The sequence below is a fragment of the Styela clava genome, chromosome 15, assembly GCF_964204865.1.
Source record: "Styela clava chromosome 15, kaStyClav1.hap1.2, whole genome shotgun sequence".
NCBI classification, from domain to species: Eukaryota; Metazoa; Chordata; class Ascidiacea; order Stolidobranchia; family Styelidae; genus Styela; species Styela clava.
In genome coordinates, this window is record NC_135264.1 from 17,760,810 (window position 1) to 17,782,300 (window position 21,491).

The 21,491-nt window shown below is 38.6% G+C and overlaps 2 protein-coding genes across 5 annotated transcripts in view; both read right to left on the reverse strand.

Moving 5' to 3' along the window:
• Positions 1 to 514: 514 nt before the first annotated feature.
• Positions 515 to 21,491, reverse strand: part of LOC120334062 (eukaryotic translation initiation factor 4 gamma 2-like) — a 59,268-nt gene continuing 38,291 nt past the window's right edge. For 2 of the 4 annotated variants that reach the window (XM_078109516.1, XM_078109510.1), the window contains exons 4-5: positions 3,531 to 3,725; positions 515 to 702 (exon numbers count right to left, since the gene is read on the reverse strand). The gene's annotated coding sequence lies outside the window, so the exon portion shown is untranslated. Of the gene's footprint in view, positions 703 to 3,530; positions 3,726 to 4,573; positions 4,820 to 21,491 lie in introns of those variants that run through there. The other 2 variants (XM_078109517.1, XM_078109511.1) reach the window with 1 other exon arrangement.
• Positions 699 to 5,297, reverse strand: LOC144411856 (eukaryotic translation initiation factor 4 gamma 2-like). The gene is made up of 6 exons (XM_078109481.1): positions 5,294 to 5,297; positions 4,598 to 4,819; positions 3,659 to 3,725; positions 2,528 to 2,736; positions 1,332 to 1,452; positions 699 to 702 (listed from the first exon to the last, which is right to left on the reverse strand). Exons 1-6 carry the CDS (start codon positions 5,295 to 5,297, stop codon positions 699 to 701), a joined length of 627 nt encoding a protein of 208 aa, XP_077965607.1.

Genomic DNA, 21,491 nt, shown 5'->3' on the forward strand with positions numbered 1-21,491 from the left:
TTATACGGCTCATTGGAAAGCCTCCTTTCTATAATGAATATTTTACAGGATTAGGCATTAAATTTCTATATCAAAAGCCAGCGCAGATATTCTTTACACTTTTTCAACAATCAACATCTTTTTCTGACGCTAAATGTTTGATGCATTGCCACAATTTGAATTATTTTACATTCCATAATTCAAAATTTTTTAATAGGTTAACTAATCTAACTAATCTAGAGTAGATTTAACTAATTTAATTTTTCATAAATTTATCACTGTAGCGTTGAACTTGAACTTCCACAAAATTTATAAAACTCACTACAAAGCATAAAAAGACTAAAAAATTGGTATCAAAAAGCAGAAATAATTCTCGGGAAAATGGTAGACTAACGGAACTCACAAACTATGACAGACAAAAACAATAATAATTACAAGGTGGTTCTCAAAAATTGGAAGAGAAGTTTATTTACAATATAGTGCATTGTAGTATTTTTGTTTATTTGTGATTCATCTATAGTTTTTTGTTCACAAACCAACATTAATTGATTCTCTGCCAATAGTACTGCACAAAATAGCGTGACATCATACTGCCTGATTGTTACATCACATTGGTTGATTATGACATCATAAGTGCTGATTATGACACAACAATCTCAAACATTATTTGTCTTCTTCGTCATCTGTTTCAGCTTCACGAAGCTAAGCCAGCCATTTGTTCACCTGAAAACAGAAATTCAATGTTTGAAGTTTTATCAAAATGAAGCCTTCAACCAAAAGTGGAGGATTGAACAAAATTGCATGACATGGCATATGTAAAAGAAGACTCCGATCCGATACATACAATGGCTATCACATATGTGACAAAAACAAGGCACCAACCTGGCACACTACTGCATGTACCAAAAAGATAAGCTCTAAACTGAAACAAACCATGGCATATGCCACCAACCTGGCAAACACCATGCCACAAACGTGACAAACCATGGCATATGCCACAACGTGACAGACCATGGTCAAATGCAAGGCATCATTCAGACACACGATGGCATACATCTAAAAAATTGAAATGTTTCAAAAAGCAAGACACCAACCGCACTAAAACCATGGCATATGTCAAATAAAACAGGGCACCAACTCAATAAAACTGATGGTACATGCCAAAAAAGTCGGCACTGACGGGCCTAAACAAAGATGCACTAAGACATGTGTTTAAAAAAACGAAGCACCTCAAATAACATGGCATATGCCACAAGTACAAGGCACCAACCATACATAACATGACATATGCCATAAGTGCAAGGCACCAACCTCACATAACAAGACATATGTCGTAAATACAAGGTACCAACCTGAAACAATGCCTTCCCCTTTCCACAATACTGTTCATTAACATCTTCCCTCCACACATAGTAAGTCTCCCATCAACAACATCTTCTTCATACAAACCATTGGACAATCTGAGCAGAAGACCTGAAATCACAAGAAAAGGTTTCAGTTAAAGTAGGGATAGCATATAGGGATACCTCCAAAACCTAAGCTGTGATTTTTTCAACTTTGAATTTACTGATTGTACATAAGAGGCCTACATTTAAAACCAATTCGGCTGTCTTCATTGACCATATTGTCATCGTGAGTTCATGCGCTGTCTGTCTAAATATCGGTTTCAGTTTGAAAAATACAGAGAAATATACATTAACGTTAAGCACCCTTTTGGCGTGCGATGCTTACGCGTAACAAATTGTAGCAATTATCCTCTAACAATAACGAACAAAACTATGCATCCACTTTCAGTAAGTAGGCTATCGGTACGCTACACAGCAACAACAGTATCGAGAACATGATAATTGGTGAATGTCTGTGTATTAAGACGGCTGCAGGGACAAGACGCTAAAACGTGGGACTCTCCGCCTAAAACACAACTTATGGTAAGCCTAAGTTGAAAGCTTCTCAAACTGGGCCCTCGACCCTCACAGGGTCACAGATTAGTTCCTCTTGGTATACTTTTACTTTAATAGTGAGGTCACAAAGAGCTACAAATTTTTGAAACCTGCAACCACAAGAGGGTCACAGTTCAGGACTTCTCAAACTGAGCACAGATTAATTCCTCTGAGGAAACAAACAAATGCCCTCTCTGGCGCCTCAAACTTTTACTTTCGCTTTTATAAAATAAAGGAGGCCACTAAGTGCTATGCATTTTTGGGGCTGAAACATGAAAATTGTCCAGCATAAGAAGACAAATTGAGGGTAACTCTTTGAACAAGGCTGAGGGGAAACATGTGACAGAAAATCACAAGAAGATGTTTCAGTTTACGTTACTTAGTTCTGAACAAATAGTAACTAATATGCAAGATTTAATTCAAATTTTTTGTGATATCAAATTCTTTCCAGTCGATTTAGATATATCCCTCACTTTTCCCTGTTTAAATATCTTTATTTCTCCATCACAATGCGCTCACTTCTCCGGGGCCGTGAATCGATATTCTAGGGGTCACAAGCAAGGGCACAGGCAAAAGACCTTGCTAAGTTGTATAAATAAATCGCATACCTTTCGGGAATTCCTCGTTACAGCAGAAGACTTGAGCAGCATACAAAGCATGCAATTGTAACTTTGGCTTATCATGAAGAAATTTCTGCAATACAGGTTCCATTTCGACCAGTAGTTGGCGCTCTTTTCCTTTAATGTCCCTCAATGGATTTTGCGTTCCTTCTATGCCCTCCACCAGACTGCTATGCTTGATGATATGATCCAGAGAGCTGAATTAAGGAATATTTTTATTTTTTAATTTAGTGCAGGGGAGTGCAAACTGTGGCCCGCGGGCCGAATGCGATCCGCAAAAAGCTATTGTGTGGCCCGCGGAGAGGTGCAAACTTTGAATGGTGTGCCCGCAAAACGAGTTTTTAGTTCAATTATCTGGTATGTACGAGCAAATTCAATCACATGCCAGTGCTTGAGTGTCATATTAGCAAAACTAGCTTTTCTATTGAAAGGTTCGAATGAAGGTGCAGCCTCACCCAATTACTTAAATCTGGCCCTTCTGCAATAAAGGTTGCACAACCTCTGATTTAGTGTACAAGACCCAAAGAAGAGAAGCGTTACAATACGCACTCCCATCAGCTTATCTTGAGGGAGTAATGAATTGGCCAAAGCAATGCCGAATCTAAGAAATCCCAGTTCTGCTAGAAAACACAGAAGGCTCGGCGTGTGGCGCATCGTGCTAAGCATTAGGAATACGCTTGCCACAGCATCTCTGATTACCCTGCGTGAGTTCGCAGGTTTACGATCCCATGCGATGATAAAAATGAATAACTGACTAACGAATCCCATACCCGACATTGTAACCGGATGAGAGGTCGTGGTTCGCCTCATGATTACCCGTCTTATTAACTCTCTTTTCCCCACGATAACTAGCTAAATCCTATCCTAAGCCTATGTATCACTCTCAGCTTTTTCGGCCGCAATATTCTATTAGCACTCTTTCAGCTTTTGGTTTGAGACTCTGACCCTGATTTGAGCGAATATTTATGAAAACACACGAAATACTACTTACCATAAAACAAGCACATTAATGAACCCAGGGTCAGTGTAGAGGTCAGAGGTCAAATCCATTTGTAGATAGAGGAGGGGTTCGGGTTCTCTGCAATCTGATTGGACAGTTTGGATTCAATATGGACCAACGGGAACAGGAATTGCAGTTGTTTTCCTTCTAGGATTGTAATCATTGCAGATTTGGACTGAGATGCTTCTGTAAGATAAGATAAGAATAATGATAAGAAAATAGGAGTCTTATCAACTTTCCTCCCCTCCAGGTAACAGTTGTTGTACCGCAAGCATTCGAGCGCTTGTCATTACAGAGCTGTGAATTTGGCATATTTCGAGTCAATTCTCATAGTCGGAGGCGGGGTTTTTAGTTAACAATTGTAAATAATAAATGTAAAAGTGTGGTACTCCCGTAGTGTGTGTACCATGTTAGGGTTAGGCCATGAATTTATTCAGATTTTCACTATTTTAGTTCTATCACGAGTTCGGAGACTGTCTGTGTTGGCCAAGTGAATATGCCTTCTGCCCATAGGTTTCAGTACCTTTACACAAATTGATGTAAAGTAGGAGAACAAAATTAGTTACCTCCATATTGGTACACACACTTCTGGGAGTGCCGTGGAGCCAGTTTGGCGGGGTTTTCAGTTACCAATGGCGATAAGCATAATTTTTTTTTACAGAAAGCAGTTATAACAGTCATTCCTAAGTTTTTAACCTTGTTATAAAGCTGGCATGGGCAAATTACAACCCATGGGCCAAATACGGCTCGTTGGGCATTTCAATCTGGCCCGCCACAACCAAGATAAAACCAAATTTTTTAGCTTAAAAACAGCTCAAGGAATTTGTTGAGATCGCCATTAAATTTAGTTTTGGCAGGACGAGGCTTATTGTTTTCCACTTTTGCTTTTGTAACACTGTAAGTATTGTTTATAAAATGTAACTTTTTACCTCGCACTTACATTGCCCGCCAGTCTATATGGGCTCAATGTTTGGTCCGTGGTTGCCCACCTCGGTTATGAAGCCTTATAATACAATAATCTAATATACCTGGGAGCATTTCAATCATGTCGATCTTACTTTCTTCAAACGCACGAGTGATCCAATCTTCACCCTTGACCTTTGTTGAAGGGTCAACAGGAAGAGTCAAAAATGGTAGCCTCCGACCAGCATCTCTCCAAGATCCGACAAGGCCAAAAACTCGAATATTACTACTCTTGAGAGAAAGTTCCCCATCGAGGATTTTATCAGAGGGATTTCTGACTCGAGATCTGAGAGTTTTTTCAATGTTGTCTGCATACCCTGTGTGTTGAAAAAATGTTTAAATTGGAGTATTTATGAGGCGCTGTTACTCAGAATGAGGCTCCAAAAAAGCAGTCACAGATATAACTTTTTATTTGAAACAGTCCATTGACTCAGTGAGATTGATGAAACTGAAATTTCCTTTACACTATATCTTCAATACACAGCTCTATTTTACTAAGCGCAATACACAAGTTGTCACAGAAATCGAGGCGATTGCGAGCTTAGTTTTAATAACTGTCAGTGCCAAAAATCCTCGCTCGCACAAGTGCCTTGTCGCGAATTGTAGCAGAAACGTCGTCCGCTGTCCGTCACAAACACAACATCCTAGCTGGCCTTCGGTATCACTCGCAATATACAACTTTTCACTCATCAAATGTGCACACACTGCTTAGTTCGCGGTAAATGGTGCCTCGAGATGAAGTCACATTTTCTCTAGATATTGAATAATCTAACGTTGAAAAGCGAGCTTACTCATTGCATCGTTTATTACAATTTTCATTACCAAAAAGACACCCATTTTTGGTTATATTTATTCACTAAGACGACATTCCGCGCAGTCAAACACAACGACAAGCGACGTGCATGGTTACTGATACCATAAAATAATACACATGACTGGCATATCAGAATTGTGATGTAACAATGAGCTCAAGACAGTTCTTTCCGTGAATGAAATTTTATATTTCATTATTTTTAAATACCAGGGTTTAGAAGCCAAATTGAGGGGGGGGGGGGTTCATAATCATAAATTCCCATTGCGGTCTGTAACAGTCTTCGCATTACGCGCTCGTTAAAGGGTCGTCTTTTCAGTGTATAATGATTATTCTTATCGCGTGAAATATTCAATCTCTGACAACTACAAAATTCTAAAATGTCTTTATATATTAGTTTAATTGTGTCCAACGTAACTCGCGGTTGCTTCTTCTTACGTCAAAATTAAAACATTAGTTCTCTGAAATGCCACGACGATCGGTGGACATAAAAATATGAGATAAACGGTGTATTTAATATTAATACGTATTTTTGGAATCTTGCCAACTCGTTATCGCTGTTAGAAAAATCAATAACTGATATAAAATCCCGAAAAGTACAATTTTATTTCGTACAATGAAAATGCATATGAAGTATATCGTTAAAAATACTGTTCATCGCCGCGATCACGCCACTTGTTAAAAGAGCCGACGTTTACAACGAAATATGATTTTTCTGTTGTGCAAAGTAATCAATTCCTGACCGATAAGGTCATATTTAAAATGTCTTGCTTTATTAATTTAATTGTCTTCAATTTAACCAGCGTTTGCGTCGACAAAACAAAATTTTTTTTTACCATTCACAATTTTAAAATACCTCGGCCATTTGCCGACATAAAAATAAAAATTTGTGGCAACTGCATCAATGCATCAATGCAGCCTGCATCAATGTTGGTCTCATGTATAGTGAGAGAAGGATGCCTCTGGTTTTGTGCCGAACGATGCCGTGAAAGGAGTCTTTGAAATTGGATGATTTCTGCAAAAAACATTGTTTTATATTTATTTGGGATTTCGGTTGACCATCGCTATACTTGGCAAGCTCTATTTCATGATTGTGACGTGCAGTGGTGTAATTTTTGTATGATGTAGTCAGGTGGGGGTTAGGAATCATTATTGGGGTAAGACACTACCCGAGACCCAGGGGGCAATTAAGAAACTTCTTCAATATGACGCTAATAAGACAACATTTTATCCAGAATAGTAGAATATAGTTATACAATTGATGATCTTCTTGGCAGTACCTATGATATATTCTCACCCCCTAAAATGATGAATCTATAAATATGCGCATACAACCCGACCCTACAAACCGTAACTAGCTGTACGAACTTATCACAGCAAATGGTTGCAGAAGAGAATTAATGAAAATGATAATCATTAATGTTATGTTTTACTTTATTAATATTAATCAAGCCTCGAAATTCATCCTCGCCATACTTGTCAATCAAGTTAGCATTTCGTTTGAGTGCGATCAGAGTTAGGCGCATTTAAGCAGAATTTTCAGTGGTATTCGATTGAATTGGCAACATGCCACCCCACAGTTTGGCAACCTTTTTTTCAAGTTTTAAACTCTGCTTATATGCGAGGGTATATGATACTTAAATATATATTCAATATTAAATATATTCAGAACAGTAGAATATTCGGTTACAGTCCTTTCTGAAGTATGCACTTATTCCACCAAAATTTCATAACTTGGAGATTTGGCTACTGCTTGTACCGGTGTCTTCAATCCTTTACTTACTGCCCCTACCTTGGGTGAATTGGACGATAAGTTGGAGGTAAGGTCTTGATTGTGGGAGATCAGTTTGGGGGCTCGGGATTGCTGTTCAGAGCTGTGAATACTGGGGGCTTCCTGGGTCTAGTGCAGTGGTCGGCAACCACCGGGCCGCGGCCCATCGCCGGTTCGCGGAAAAGTTACTGCCGGTTCGCAAAGAGGTCACACAAAAACAGACAAGGCTGTAATAAAATCTCTACAATCTAACTACAAACCCTATGAGACTAAACACCCAACAGCAAACACAACACTTTTGAGCATCATGTTTGACTTCACAAACAATTGTTATGTCAGCATGTGGCAGTAATGCCCGATCAATTGTTTTCTCTATCACGCGTATAAGAATGTCTCTCATCGGTCAAATAAAATCTTTCCAACAAAATGATTCTCGCTGAAAACATGATTACTCCGCTATTGGCTCGAAGCTAACCGGTCGTACCTAGTCAGTGCTAATTCTATACTTCAGAATCAGGATAATCATAAAGTTAGCACTTCGGGTGAAAAAATTAGTTTTGGAAAAACAAACATCAATCAATGCCCAGACTAAGGTCGGAAGGTTTACATGCATTGTGACCTTTCTCGAAATCTTATTATTGTGATGCCTGGTTTTCAATGTTGACAACTACAAAAACGAAATATTGAAGTAGGCGAGATGCAGGAAACACGTTACATGTGTTAATGACTACCACATCTCCAACGTGGGAACAGTTAATGGTCAGCAAACACATACAGATATCGCAATAAATAGAATGGCCCTCGTTTTTAGTATATTGTCAACATAAATTTCCTAATGCGTATAATTTATTGCAATAGCTTAGTTCGTTTGTATAAAAAATTGTATAAAAAAACGCTATTTTGTGCAGTACTATTGGAAGAGAATCAATTAATGTTGGTTTGTGATGTCACAAAACAAATATTGTGATAAAACAAAAACTATAGTTGAATCACAAATGAACAAAAATACTACAATGCACTATATTGTAAATAAACTTCTCTTCCAATTTTTGAGAACCACCTTGTAAATATTATTGTTTTTGTCTGGCATAGTTTGTGAGTTCCGTTAGTCTACTATTTTCCCGAGAATTATTTCTGCTTTTTGATACCAATTTTTTAGTCTTTTTATGCTTTGTAGTGAGTTTTATGAATTTTGTGGAAGTTCAAAGTTCAACACTACAGTGATAAATTTATGAAAAATTAGATTAGTTGTCATTTAGAATGTTGAAATCTCAATCTATTAAAAAATTTTGAATTATGGAATGTAAAATAATTCAAATTGTGGCAATGCATCAAATATTTAGCGTCAGAAAAAGATGTTGGTTGTTCAAAAAGTGTAAAGAATATTTGCGCTGGATTTTGATATAGAAATTTAATGCCTAATCATGTAAAATATTCATTATAGGGAGGGGGCTTTCCAATGAGCCGTATAATGGCTGTATAGCAGTGGTTCCCAACCTTTTACGCCTCGTGGCCCCCTTCAGAGGATTTTAGCACTCAAGGCCCCCTGTTTATCATTCTTGTGGTATTTATAGTGTTATTTTGATTGATGGAATCCAAATCCCATTATGTTCAAATCCTTTATGATAACATAACCTTATCAGGCAATAAAACTAGGAAAAAAGTAAAATCAGTTTTCTCCGGGCATCGTGGCCCCATCTAACTGCTCTGTGGCCCATTTGGAGGGCCACGGGTCCCCGGTTGGCAACCACTGCTGTATAGTTTTACTTTGTTTTAGCATTATTTTCACCAATAATCTAACTCTCTGCGTTGATTTTGTCTTCGTCCAGTTCTGAAAAATGTTTTTTTGTCATAATTAACTACAATCATGTATCTATTGTACTAATGTGTCTGTTTATTTATTTATTATATTTACTGGAAATTCGAACTATATATATTTGTGTGAATTAGATCAGTGGTCGGCAACCTTTTTCAAGTGACGGACCGGTAAAGCCTGACCAAACTTTTGGCGGACCACCTTTATACAAAAGAACTAAGACTATGCAATAAATTATACGCATTAGGAAATTTATGTTGACGATATACTAAAAACGACGGTGATGCTATTTAATGCGATACCTGTATTTGTTTAAGGGCCATTGTTCCGATATTCGAGATATGGTCGATATTGACACACGTAACGTGTTTCTTGCATCCAGCCTACTTCGATATTTCGTTTTTGTAGTTATCGATATTGAAGACCAGGCCTCACATTAATAAGATTTCGGGAAAGTTAACAATGCCTGTATCATTTTGTTGGGGAGATCTTATTCGGACTGATAATAGACATTTTTATACGGGCGTAGAAAAAACAATTGACCAGGCATGCGGGCCAAATATACACATTTCCAGTAGCGCGCGGGCCGCAATATTTCTGCCTTCGCACAATCGCTACCATTAAACTTCAAATTATGGCGCATCCGCATTGCTGCCTTTCTATTGCTGTGTTGAAAGCCTGTCTCATGTGATGTGTATGTGGCGTTTTTGTAATATATTATCCAACAATACATTGTTTTTATTTAATTATTATCAATGTGAAAGATGATGTTTTTATGGCAACTTGTCGTCCCTAATGATGATATGACAAGCGAGTACGAAATTTATTCTAAGTTTAATGCATTTTAGATAAAGCAGCTCAAGGCCATATGTTCTTCCGAACGTGCACATTACGCGTTTTACAAAGTCGCACAGATGAGCTGTGGCGCAGTCTCGGGGTCGAATTTTCGACGACTCGTTTCGTAACTAGTTTAACATTGAAACCCTTAACAGCTGCGATGCTGACTGGGCATATCGAGCAAACTGCTTTTGGAATGTGCAAAAAAGAAAAATATTTTTCCGTTCAAGCACTTTGGAATGCTCGACCCTCGTCGCTCCGTTTTCCAGACATTTTTAAATTTTAATATTCAAAATTAACTTGAACGAAATACAACTGACGCTACTTGTTGCATAACAAGCGTCGTGCAGCAGCACTTGTCACCACATAAATCCGTGTAGAGACAATAATATATTTGGGATCAATTTTTGTTTTATGTATTAAATTTCGGGTCGTTTGAGGGCCGCAACAAATTAGCTCGCGGGCCGCCTTAGGCCCATAATTTTCCGACCTCTGGTGTTGTGTTTGTTTGGTTTACTGTTGGGTGCTGTTTTTTAGTCGTAGAGTTTGTGGTTAGATTGTAGAGGCTTTATTACGGCCTTGTCCGTTTTTGCATCACCTCTCTGCGGACCGGGAGTGACCTTTCCGCGGACCGGCGATGGGCCGCGCCCGGTGGTTGCCGACCACTGAATTAGATGACCTGATGGTCATTGTGTTTTGGACTTATCTACGTTCACTTTCGCGGTCAAATAATGTTTTAAATTTAACCCCACGCCCACTATCTTACCCAGGTAATGAATTAGGCAAGCAATACCTTCCAATCCTGTAGAACAGTGGTTCCCAAACTTTTAAGCCACGCCACTTTTTAGAATTTGTCAAGCCTCGCCCCACTTCAAAAATAACTAGCTATCGATAAGCTACAAATAACAGATAGTAAGGCGAAAGTATGCTTTATTCAAAAAACATGTTGAAAATACCTGAATGGAACGTCAATAAAAAAATAAATAAAAATTTTTAAAACAAGCAAAATTCAGCAAATATTTTTGATCAGATTTTTGCCCCCTCAAAAAATTGTCTCCGCCCCATTGGGCGGTGCGCCACACTGTTTGAAAATCACTGCTAAAAAGGCCCAATTTCGAGTTCAATTAGTGTCTAACATATCCATCTCGGCCTTGTCAGTGTGGCCATTTTGTTTCCAAGAAAATCTTTCGACCTTTGACCCCATCCCGATCCCTGATTAGTACATACTAAAAAGTATTTTCGATGAGTATTTAAAGTATTGTCATCTTTTTATAGAATTATAGTGCTTTTTAAATGTTGCCACACAGCATGCTAAGATTATGCGGAATTTTTGAGCAAAAAAAAAGATCTTTTTGAAAAGATCATTTTTGTAAAAATCTTTGTACTGAGATTAAGTGTTTGTTGTTACATCATAATTAAATCTGCAATGTATTATTGTGACATCACAACGTTTTGAATAAATGAGTGAGAAATAAGAAAATATCAACATATGTATGTTTTTGTTTGTATTTGATAAGATGACCTGGTTCAGTGGTTAAATTGAGGGTTATAGGCAGAGTTATCATATCATGCTTATTTCGCGTATAAGGAAGCATGGCGGGTTGAAGCTAGGAGAACAACTATCATGGTAAAAAGAAATAAAGTCCAATTCAGCAACTAGTAAGTTAGAGCATAATACTGCCGCCATTATGAGAATACAACATAAGTATCTTACAGACATGATTATGACCAAGTAAAAATCTGCGAAACTGTCAGCCAATCGTATCTCATATACCTGATCACGTGATTTGCACAGAATTGCATCGGTCATGTTGTTGCCATGCGCAGACAGACATTCCAACCGGAAGTATGTACTTGCCATGCGCAAGAAAATACCAAGATTTGATTGGCTGATTGAATATTTCTCAGCCTGCGCAGTAGATTACCGGCCATCTACTTGCCATGCGCAAGATTTCTGGGAAAACGACCGTTGCCAGATAATTTTGTAAACAGATTCTAGAAGTCTGGCAACGTTCAAAAACATAACATTTCCGCGCATGGCAACCGCATGTCAGTTCTAGCACTGCGCATGTCACATGACTTCGAAATTTTCTCATTGGGTAACTCTGAGCCAATTGAAATAGCACACGAAGCTTTAACATAAAGAGTTGAAATTCCTGGAACAAACACAAGAACAAAGACTAAAAATCTAGTCATCCGATCTGCGGAATTCAGTAAAACGACCAAGAATTAATCCTGTCGTTCGAGTTCAATACCAGACCCATCCACTCGTTTCTTCAGTTGTTTTGAAGAAATCGAAAGATAAGTATCAGAGGTTAGAACGTTGTCTTTGTCGGAGGAACAATGACCAGGCATGCGGGCCAAATATACACATTTCCAGTAGCGCGCGGGCCGCAATATTTCTGCCTTCGCACAATCGCTACCATTAAACTTCAAATTATGGCGCATCCGCATTGCTGCCCTTCTATTGCTGTGTTGAAAGCCTGTCTCATGTGATGTGTATGTGGCGTTTTTGTAATATATTATCCAACAATACATTGTTTTTATTTAATTATTATCAATGTGAAAGATGATGTTTTTATGGCAACTTGTCGTCCCTAAAGATGATATGACAAGCGAGTACGAAATTTATTCTAAGTTTAATGCATTGTAGATAAAGCAGCTCAAGGCCATATGTTCTTCCGAACGTGCACATTACGCGTTTTACAAAGTCGCACAGATGAGCTGTGGCGCAGTCTCGGGGTCGAATTTTCGACGACTCGTTTCGTAACTAGTTTAACATTGAAGCCCTTAACAGCTGCGATGCTGACTGGGCATATCGAGCAAACTGCTTTTGAAATGTGCAAAAAAGAAAAATATTTTTCCGTTCAAGCACTTTGGAATGCTCGACCCTAGTCGCTCCGTTTTCCAGACATTTTTAAATTTTAATATTCAAAATTAACTTGAACGAAATACAACTGACGCTACTTGTTGCATAACAAGCGTCGTGCAGCAGCACTTGTCACCACATAAATCCGCGTAGAGACAATAATATATTTGGGATCAATTTTTGTTTTATGTATTAAATTTCGGGTCGTTTGAGGGCCGCAACAAATTAGCTCGCGGGCCGCCTTTTGCCCATAGTTTTCCGACCCCTGGTGTTGTGTTTGTTTGGTTTACTGTTGGGTGCTGTTTTTTAGTCGTAGAGTTTGTGGTTAGATCGTAGAGGCTTTATTACGGCCTTGTCCGTTTTTGCATCACCTCTCTGCGGACCGGGAGTGACCTTTCCGCGGACCGGCGATGGGCCGCGGTCCGGTGGTTGCCGACCACTGAATTAGATGACCTGATGGTCATTGTGTTTTGGACTTATCTACGTTCACTTTCCCGGTCAAATAATGTTTTAAATTTAACCCCACGCCCACTATCTTACCAAGGTAATGAATTAGGCAAGCAATACCTTCCAATCCTGTAGAACAGTGGTTCCCAAACTTTTAAGCCACGCCACTTTTTAGAATTTGTCAAGCCTCGCCCCACTTCAAAAACAACTAGCTAACGATAAGCTACAAATAACAGATAGTAAGGCGAAAGTATGCTTTATTCAAAAAACATGTTGAAAATACCTGAATGGAACGTAAATAAAAAAATAAATAAAAATTTTTAAAACAAGCAAAATTCAGCAAATATTTTTGATCAGATTTTTGCCCCCTCAAAAAATTGTCTCCGCCCCATTGGGCGGTGCGCCACACTGTTTGAAAATCACTGCTAAAAAAGCCCAATTTCGAGTTCAATTAGTGTCTAACATATCCATCTCGGCCTTGTCAGTGTGGCCATTTTGTTTCCAAGAAAATCTTTCGACCTTTGACCCCATCCCGATCCCTGAATAGTGCCCGATACATACTAAAAAGTATTTTCGATGAGTATTTAAAGTATTGTCATCTTTTTATAGAATTATAGTGCTTTTTAAATGTTGCCACACAGCATGCTAAGATTATGCGGAATTTTTGAGCAAAAAAAAAGATCTTTTTGAAAAGATCATTTTTGTAAAAATCTTTGTACTGAGATTAAGTGTTTGTTGTTACATCATAATTAAATCTGCAATGTATTATTGTGACATCACAACGTTTTGAATAAATGAGTGAGAAATAAGAAAATATCAACATATGTATGTTTTTGTTTGTATTTGATAAGATGACCTGGTTCAGTGGTTAAATTGAGGGTTATAGGCCGAGTTATCATATCATGCTTATTTCGCGTATAAGGAAGCATGGCGGGTTGAAGCTAGGAGAACAACTATCATGATAAAAAGAAATAAAGTCCAATTCAGCAACTAGTAAGTTAGAGCATAATACTGCCGCCATTATGAGAATACAACATAAGTATCTTACGGACATGATTATGACCAAGTAAAAATCTGCCAAACTGTCAGCCAATCGTATCTCATATACCTGATCACGTGATTTGCGCAGAATTGCATCGGTCATGTTGTTGCCATGCGCAGACAGACATTTCAACCGGAAGTATGTACTTGCCATGCGCAAGAAAATACCAAGATTTGATTGGCTGATTGAATATTTCTCAGCCTGCGCAGTAGATTACCGGCCATCTACTTGCCATGCGCAAGATTTCTGGGAAAACGACCGTTGCCAGATAATTTTGTAAACAGATTCTAGAAGTCTGGCAACGTTCAAAAACATAACATTTCCGCGCATGGCAACCGCATGTCCGTTCTAGCACTGCGCATGGAACATGACTTCGAAATTTTCTCATTGGGTAACTCTGAGCCAATTGAAATAGCACACGAAGCTTTAACATAAAGAGTTGAAATTCCTGGAACAAACACAAGAACAAAGACAAAATATCTCGTCATCCGATCTGGCGTAGTCAGTGAAACGACAAAGAATTAATCCTGTCGTTCGAGTTCAATACCAGACCCATCCACTCTTTTCTTCAGTTGTTTTGAAGTAATCGAAAGATAAGTATCAGAGGTTAAAACGTTGTCTTCGTCGGCCGCTCTGGCGCATTGAATCTGTCGTTTTCAAGTAATCTCATTGCCCAAGTTCAAAGCCGGCCCCCTACACTTCTTTTTCAGTTGTCTTGAAGTAATCGAGAGATAAGAATTGGAGGTTAGAACATATTTCACGACCACTAGCGTGGCGCACTGACAATGACGCAGGTGAGGTGTTCACCTGGACCTGGGTTCGTGCCCAGGTCCGAGTTGCCGATGAAGGCGTCCTCTACTTTGACCTACGAGACTTGTCTCGTGGCCCGGGAGGGGGCGGCGATGTACGGAACTCGGGGGAGTTGCCATTCAAATGTGACTCCCCAAACCCCAATGATCCTGCAGAGTCAGTGCGATGGACGCAACGGGTGGTCTTTTTGTGGAATATTTTTAATAATATTAGCTAAAAAGCCTGGATGATTTCATGCTTCGAGCCGAACAAGCCGAACCACATTGTGCCTTTGTTCTCTTGGCGCACTCTCTTTGTCTGCGTGAAGTATGTTTCGAGCCGAACTATATTTTGCATTGTTTCTCCTCCGTTGTCTCGGCGCACTCCCTTTGTGCCTTGCGTGAATAGCCATAGCTTGTTGGATTCGAACCTTCTAGTCTTCGGCCCAATCTTCTCACGCCTAACCCAGTGCGCCACCGCACCATCTCAAGCACAGAGATGTAATCCGGGTATTCATCTCACGAGGAGCTGAACTTGTATACGAAAAATAACTCCAACTACTACGAATTATTCCCTCGTCATCCGATCTGGCGTAGTCAGTAAGACGACCAATGAGTAATCCTGTCGTTCGAGTTCAATACCAGACCCATGTACTGTTTTCTTCCGTTTTCTTGGAGCAATCGAGAGATAAGTATTAGAGGTTAGAAAATAGTCCCCCACCACTAGCGTGGTGCACTGATGAAAACGCAGGTGAGGTGTTCACCTGGACCTGGGTTCTAACCCAGGTCCGAGTTGCCGATGAAGGCGTCCTCTACTTTGACCTACGGGACTTGTATCGTTAGCCGAGAGGGGGCGGCGATGTACGGAACTCGGGGTAGTTGCCATTCAAATGTGACTCCCCAAACCCCAATGCTCCTGCAAGAGTCAGTGCGATGGACGCAACGGGTGGTCTTTTGTGAAATATTTAATAATATTAGAAACAATAAGAGGCCAGGAAGATTTTATTTTTCGAGCCGAACAATATTTTGCAGCGTGCCTCTGTTCTCCCGGCGCACTCTCTCTGCCTGCGTGAAGTATGTTACGAGACGAACGATACTTACATTGAGCCTCTGCTCTCTTAGCGCACTTTCTTTGCGCCTTACGTGAAGAGCTATCGCTTGGTGGATTCGAACCTTTCAGTCTTCGGCGCAATCTTCTCACGCCTAACCCAGTGCGCCACTGCACCAACTCAAACTCAGAGATGTAATCCGAGTATTTATCTCACGAAGAGCTGAACTTTTATACGAAATAAAATTCAACTACTACGAATCCGTTGACTCTAGTGATTCGCTCCATGTTGGAATCGAAGCTATAATGTTCGGCGCAACTTGCCAGCGCTTAGTCCGATACGCCACAGCACCGTGCAACGACCAGCGATTTAATTTTGGTATTTACCAAACGAAAAGATTACTTTTTCATTTGTTTTGGAGTAATCAAGAGATATCAGAGATCAAAACGATTAGTTAAGAGGCTCAAATGTGAAGGTAGCGATAATGTGCGGGCTAGCATGTCGCGATTATGAGCTGTTCGAAACGCGCGTCGTAATGTGTTGTATATTATATGTGTACTTTCTATGTAATCTTAATACACTGCGCTGTATATATGTAACTATGAAATGTATCTATCTGCAGACTGTGTTTCTGGGGTAATGGGGTATATTTTCATTATTTCCGTTTTTCTCGCATTCAGTTATCGCTATTGTGATACGCTGTCGACCACCTATGTCATCTGCGCCTCTAATTCATAACTTCCTAAACCGGCCCCGTTTCAGTTTAGAAATAAATGACACTTGTTCATATGCAAACAAGAAACATGAAATGAAACAATTATATTTCAGAACAGAACAGACTTCAGAAATTTTCAAATCAAACACTTCAAGAGAAATCTTTAAAAATACAGACCGTGGATTGAAGACCTGGTTCTCAGTGTTTGGGTTCAAAGTTCAGCATAAGTTTGTCTTATCCATGCAAATAATTTATGCCAAAATAAATTTGAAAATGCTGTCCATTTTAAAAATAAATATTTTTGTTACAATTATTCTGTACAATTGAATTTGATTTTCGCGACTTGATATTATTTGTAGAATTTCCTAATAAAACAGAATTATTTCATATTCGATAAATAATCATTTGTTAATCTAATATTTTGTTCTTATGATAAATTAATAACCAGCTATTGAAGGGGCCTAGTTTCATCTAATCCATTCCACCCAATATACTTCGGTCAATTCATTGAAATTGGAATCCGTAGTAGCTTAGAATGCTACTAAGAGGTGGAACGATCGGTGAAAACTAATGTTTTAGGGGGCTTTTTCCACCCGGCATGTAAAAAAAAACAAAATATTCTACTACCGGTATCGGTAGCTGCGAGTTTAAAGATGTGAAAATGGCCATTACAAACAAACCTAGTCAAAAATTGGAGGGTGGGGCGCTTAAAATACTGAAAACATTTGGGCACAATCATATCGAGCATTGAATAAATTTCCGTAACAGTTCATTCATCTGTTGTCTTGGGTCGGGTATATTAATTATGTCAGAGGCTGAAAAATCACATACAATGTCTTACTACCTGTGTATTTGTCTCTTGTCTGTCCGATCACAACTTCATAACGAGCTATATTCGAAGAAAAAAACGTCATCATGTGGGAGGAGAGACAGATGAGGCAACATTTGAGCATTAATTGGCTTTTCTGTGAGGTTTTACCTCAAAAAGTTTATGGAAATCTGTACCAATGCCAATTTGACAATTCTTTCTCAAACTTTTGTCCTTTTTTGACGAAGTTTATCGGAAAATCAAATTTTTTGACCGCTCTAAGTCTGATTTTTCAAATTCTTTGATTCAATTTAAAAATTTATCTTCATATGATGATGTCATCTAGTCACTGCTGAGTGATTTTAGGCTTGTGTTGCCTCCCTTCACCGGCAAATTTGAATGACATTGTATGTGACAGAACAACACTTCAAGCGGAAATTATTTCGGGCTTTCCTCCCCAGAACTGTCCACTTCACCCTGCTGAGTTTTAGGCTGCTGAATTCTGCCTCCTTTTGTCTATGCTGCTATCACCCCCTCGGCCATTAATTCTCCACCATGCTGGAACTGATACATCTTGGCTGTGAAAGAAAAGAAAACAACGATAGTAAAAACACAATGACTAAGGGGGGAGAAGGTGGATTGAAACATGGTGCTGTTTTGTGGTTTCCGCACATCTGTCTCACAATTGATAATTTGTCGGATAATTTAACAAAGAATAGATATTCTTTCTAACTACCCAATTTCGCAGCGTGACAACGGTTTAATTTATCATAATACGTCATTTCCAAGTTCGCAGAGTGCCAGAGGTTCATGTGAAGTTTAATTTATCTTATTTCCAAAACAAACTCACTCAAATTTCCACTCTTAATGAATCAGTAATCAGTATTTCATTTTTCCATCATCATGTAAATACACTTTGCACAGAAATGGTATTTTAGGGTGATTTCATAGGGGCGGAAAACCAATACTTGGTTATCAAGCAGCGACACCCTTGATAAGTCTAACAGTAATCAGGAAGAAAAAAAGGCAATTATTAAAAAAATATATAGCAACAAGAAAAAAAACTCGACTCGACAAAAATACGACTCCGGCCACCGTCAAGTGGGCAACCACCCTCCTTGATTTGCATCATTATCATAACTTTTATAAAAGCAAAAACTTCATACCTTTTAAAAAAGTAAAACCTCCTGACGCATCTGTAGCAATTTAGGAGATTTGAAAAAGTAATGGATAGTATGATATAATGTACGTACCATCATGTTTAACCCTGTACGGCGTCTGGCACGGGAATCCCGTTTACTTTGTCCATTATGATCATGTGGTGACATATCTTGGGTTGGGTCGTTGATGATGTAGTGCAGCCTGAAAATGGTTAAAAAAACGTTAAATCAGATAAGACAAGTAAATATTATATTCTAGGAAAGTTTCCCGAGATTTTGGGGAGAAATATTATTTTGAGTTTTGATCGCGTGAAATGCTATTATTGCCTATTTATTAAGTATTTAGTATCAATGTTTTAACCCAAAGTTGAGTTACGTAAAAATACTCAACACTGAGTATTCAAGAGATTACCATTTTGCGGAGTTTTAACACGGACACGATATAAAATTAAAAGCACAATTAAGTCAACTGAGCTTCACAATTATCGAATCCCGGGTGTCAGTATTGATAATATTGTTCGCTTAAAATTGGGAACGTAATTTGCAAACTGTGATATAAATCCTACACAGAAGATAAAATTAAAATAAAATTATTTGTGTGGTGAATTCACTCTTTAATAGCCGTCTTCAACATCTTCGCTGATGTGAACTCGCAATTCTGCCTGAAATATAGAAACCAAACTACCAAGTTCATCGTTGCGTGAGAATCAATATTTATTAGTGAATAAAAAATGCACCAACATTAATTAGATGTCAGCCGCCGAAACCATCGCGGTGGAAAAAAAATAACGCCACTGACATTTGCTAGTTAAACTGCTCTTTAAAATTGATTTTCACGATTTTTAATGTTTTATATTTAATGCGTGTACCCCCTGACTACGAATTAATGGTCGATGATTAATTAATAAGTGTTTGAAATAGGACTTGCGCAAATTATTCACAAAACAACGTCAAACAAAGAGTCACTTTCACTGTAACCACCCGCTAAAAAATCCTGGCTGAGCCCCGTAGTACCGTGTTAGGCCATGATTTTATTCCAATTATCCTTATTTTGGTTCTGTTACGAGTTCGGGGACTGTCTGTGTTAGCCAAGTGAATATACCTCCTGCCCATAGGTTTCAGTCCTTTTACACATCTTGATGTAATGTAGGCGAACAAAATTAGTTACCTCCATATTGGTACACGCACTTCTGGAGCGCCTTCCTTCTTTGACATCGTCCTGAATGTCCACATAAGAATCTCCCGCGCATCTTCCGTCGCCTCTGCACCATTTGTTCGCACATACATTGCAATATAGTTTGATAATTTGGTTATTCAAACAAGTAAACAATATAGGAACACGAAAGCCGATAATTCGGAGGTAACGGAGTCGCGTGAAACCAATACTTTTTATCGAATCGCGACACTCGGAAGAAGTTCCAACAGTAATGACAATAAAAGGGCGAAATAGTCAAACAAGGATTAAAGAATATAAGAAATAAAAGTCGAGACGACATGAATTTCCAGCAGACACCCGATAAACAGAAACAAAAATCGACTTTTAGCACCCGTATTCAAGTGACCATCGGAACAGCTGCGAATATTCAAACCTTTTTGCTTAATCCCGATGTCAGAAATGATATTGGCTCTTTTATACAAAGCCCCCGTCATTAAGGCAAGAATGTGAATTAGTTACGGCGTTCCAGAATTACCAAAATGGAGTTAACTAATTTTGTTCGCCTACTTTATACATCTAGTCGCTTCCACATCTCATCTTGTCTGCGTTCCTAATAGTCCTGAAATAATTTTTATGATATTTTAGTTATGCGAGTACTCGTTAAGTTGAAATATAAAAACAATTTTTAGATATATGGACACAAAATTGCACATTCCTTGAGCGGAGCACTGGTTTGGTTATAAACTATAGTTCATTTCGTCATGCAAGAAATCACAAATAATTCAGATTCGGACACGTAAGTATTATACATTGGAATACCGGAATCGCGACCAGAACTGGTCTTCATTAGTTTGATACAAAAAGATTTAAAACGAGAATATTGGTCAGAAACCGAAGACTTATCGATCGAAAGTCAGGGGATCCCTAAAACAGCGCTCTTACTCCATAGTGACACCTTGTGTCCCATCACTAATTAATTAATAACTCGCTAATTATACAACATAATTCTGGTCCGAGATAAGATGAATGCACATGCAAAATCTGGAGCAGATTAAATCTCGCTTTCGTGAGATATCGCGTGTATCTAACAGACAAACAAACAGACATACAGATACCTATCAACATACTTACCGATTAAAACCGATGAGTTGAAGATAAAAATAAAAAAATAAAAACAGTTGACACAAAAAGATTTGATTCTCTTCAAAAACAGTCGGCGGGCAGGAGTTAGGGAATCAAACGTACGTTTTTATACATTATGTAAAAGAGTTTCTACGTATTGAAATAAGACAAAATAACGTTGAGCAAAATAACTTTTTTTAACATGCCTTCAAGCACTCAAAATCCGAAATTGATCAATTCATCAGTTGTCGGTGAAAGCTTCTATTTTCAGATATTTTGAATCGATTAGCTCAGTGGTGGGCAAGGTTCTTGGACACGGGGACAAAGATTTGCCAGTTAGACTCGTGAGTAGGGCTGGGCATTTCGAATCGAATCGAATAGTAAATTATTCGAATCGGTTGAGAGCAAATTTTCGAATCGCCGCCATCTTGTTTTACTCTTTCCGCCAATGGTGGAGGTAAATTTTTCTATTTTTTTTTCATTGAAGCCATTTTTTTTCAACACAATTCTGACATATGACTCTTTTCTGTATTAAGGTATTGATAAAAACGTGTTTTTTTATTGTCAGGAATGTATTCTATGTTTCCAGTAATTTATG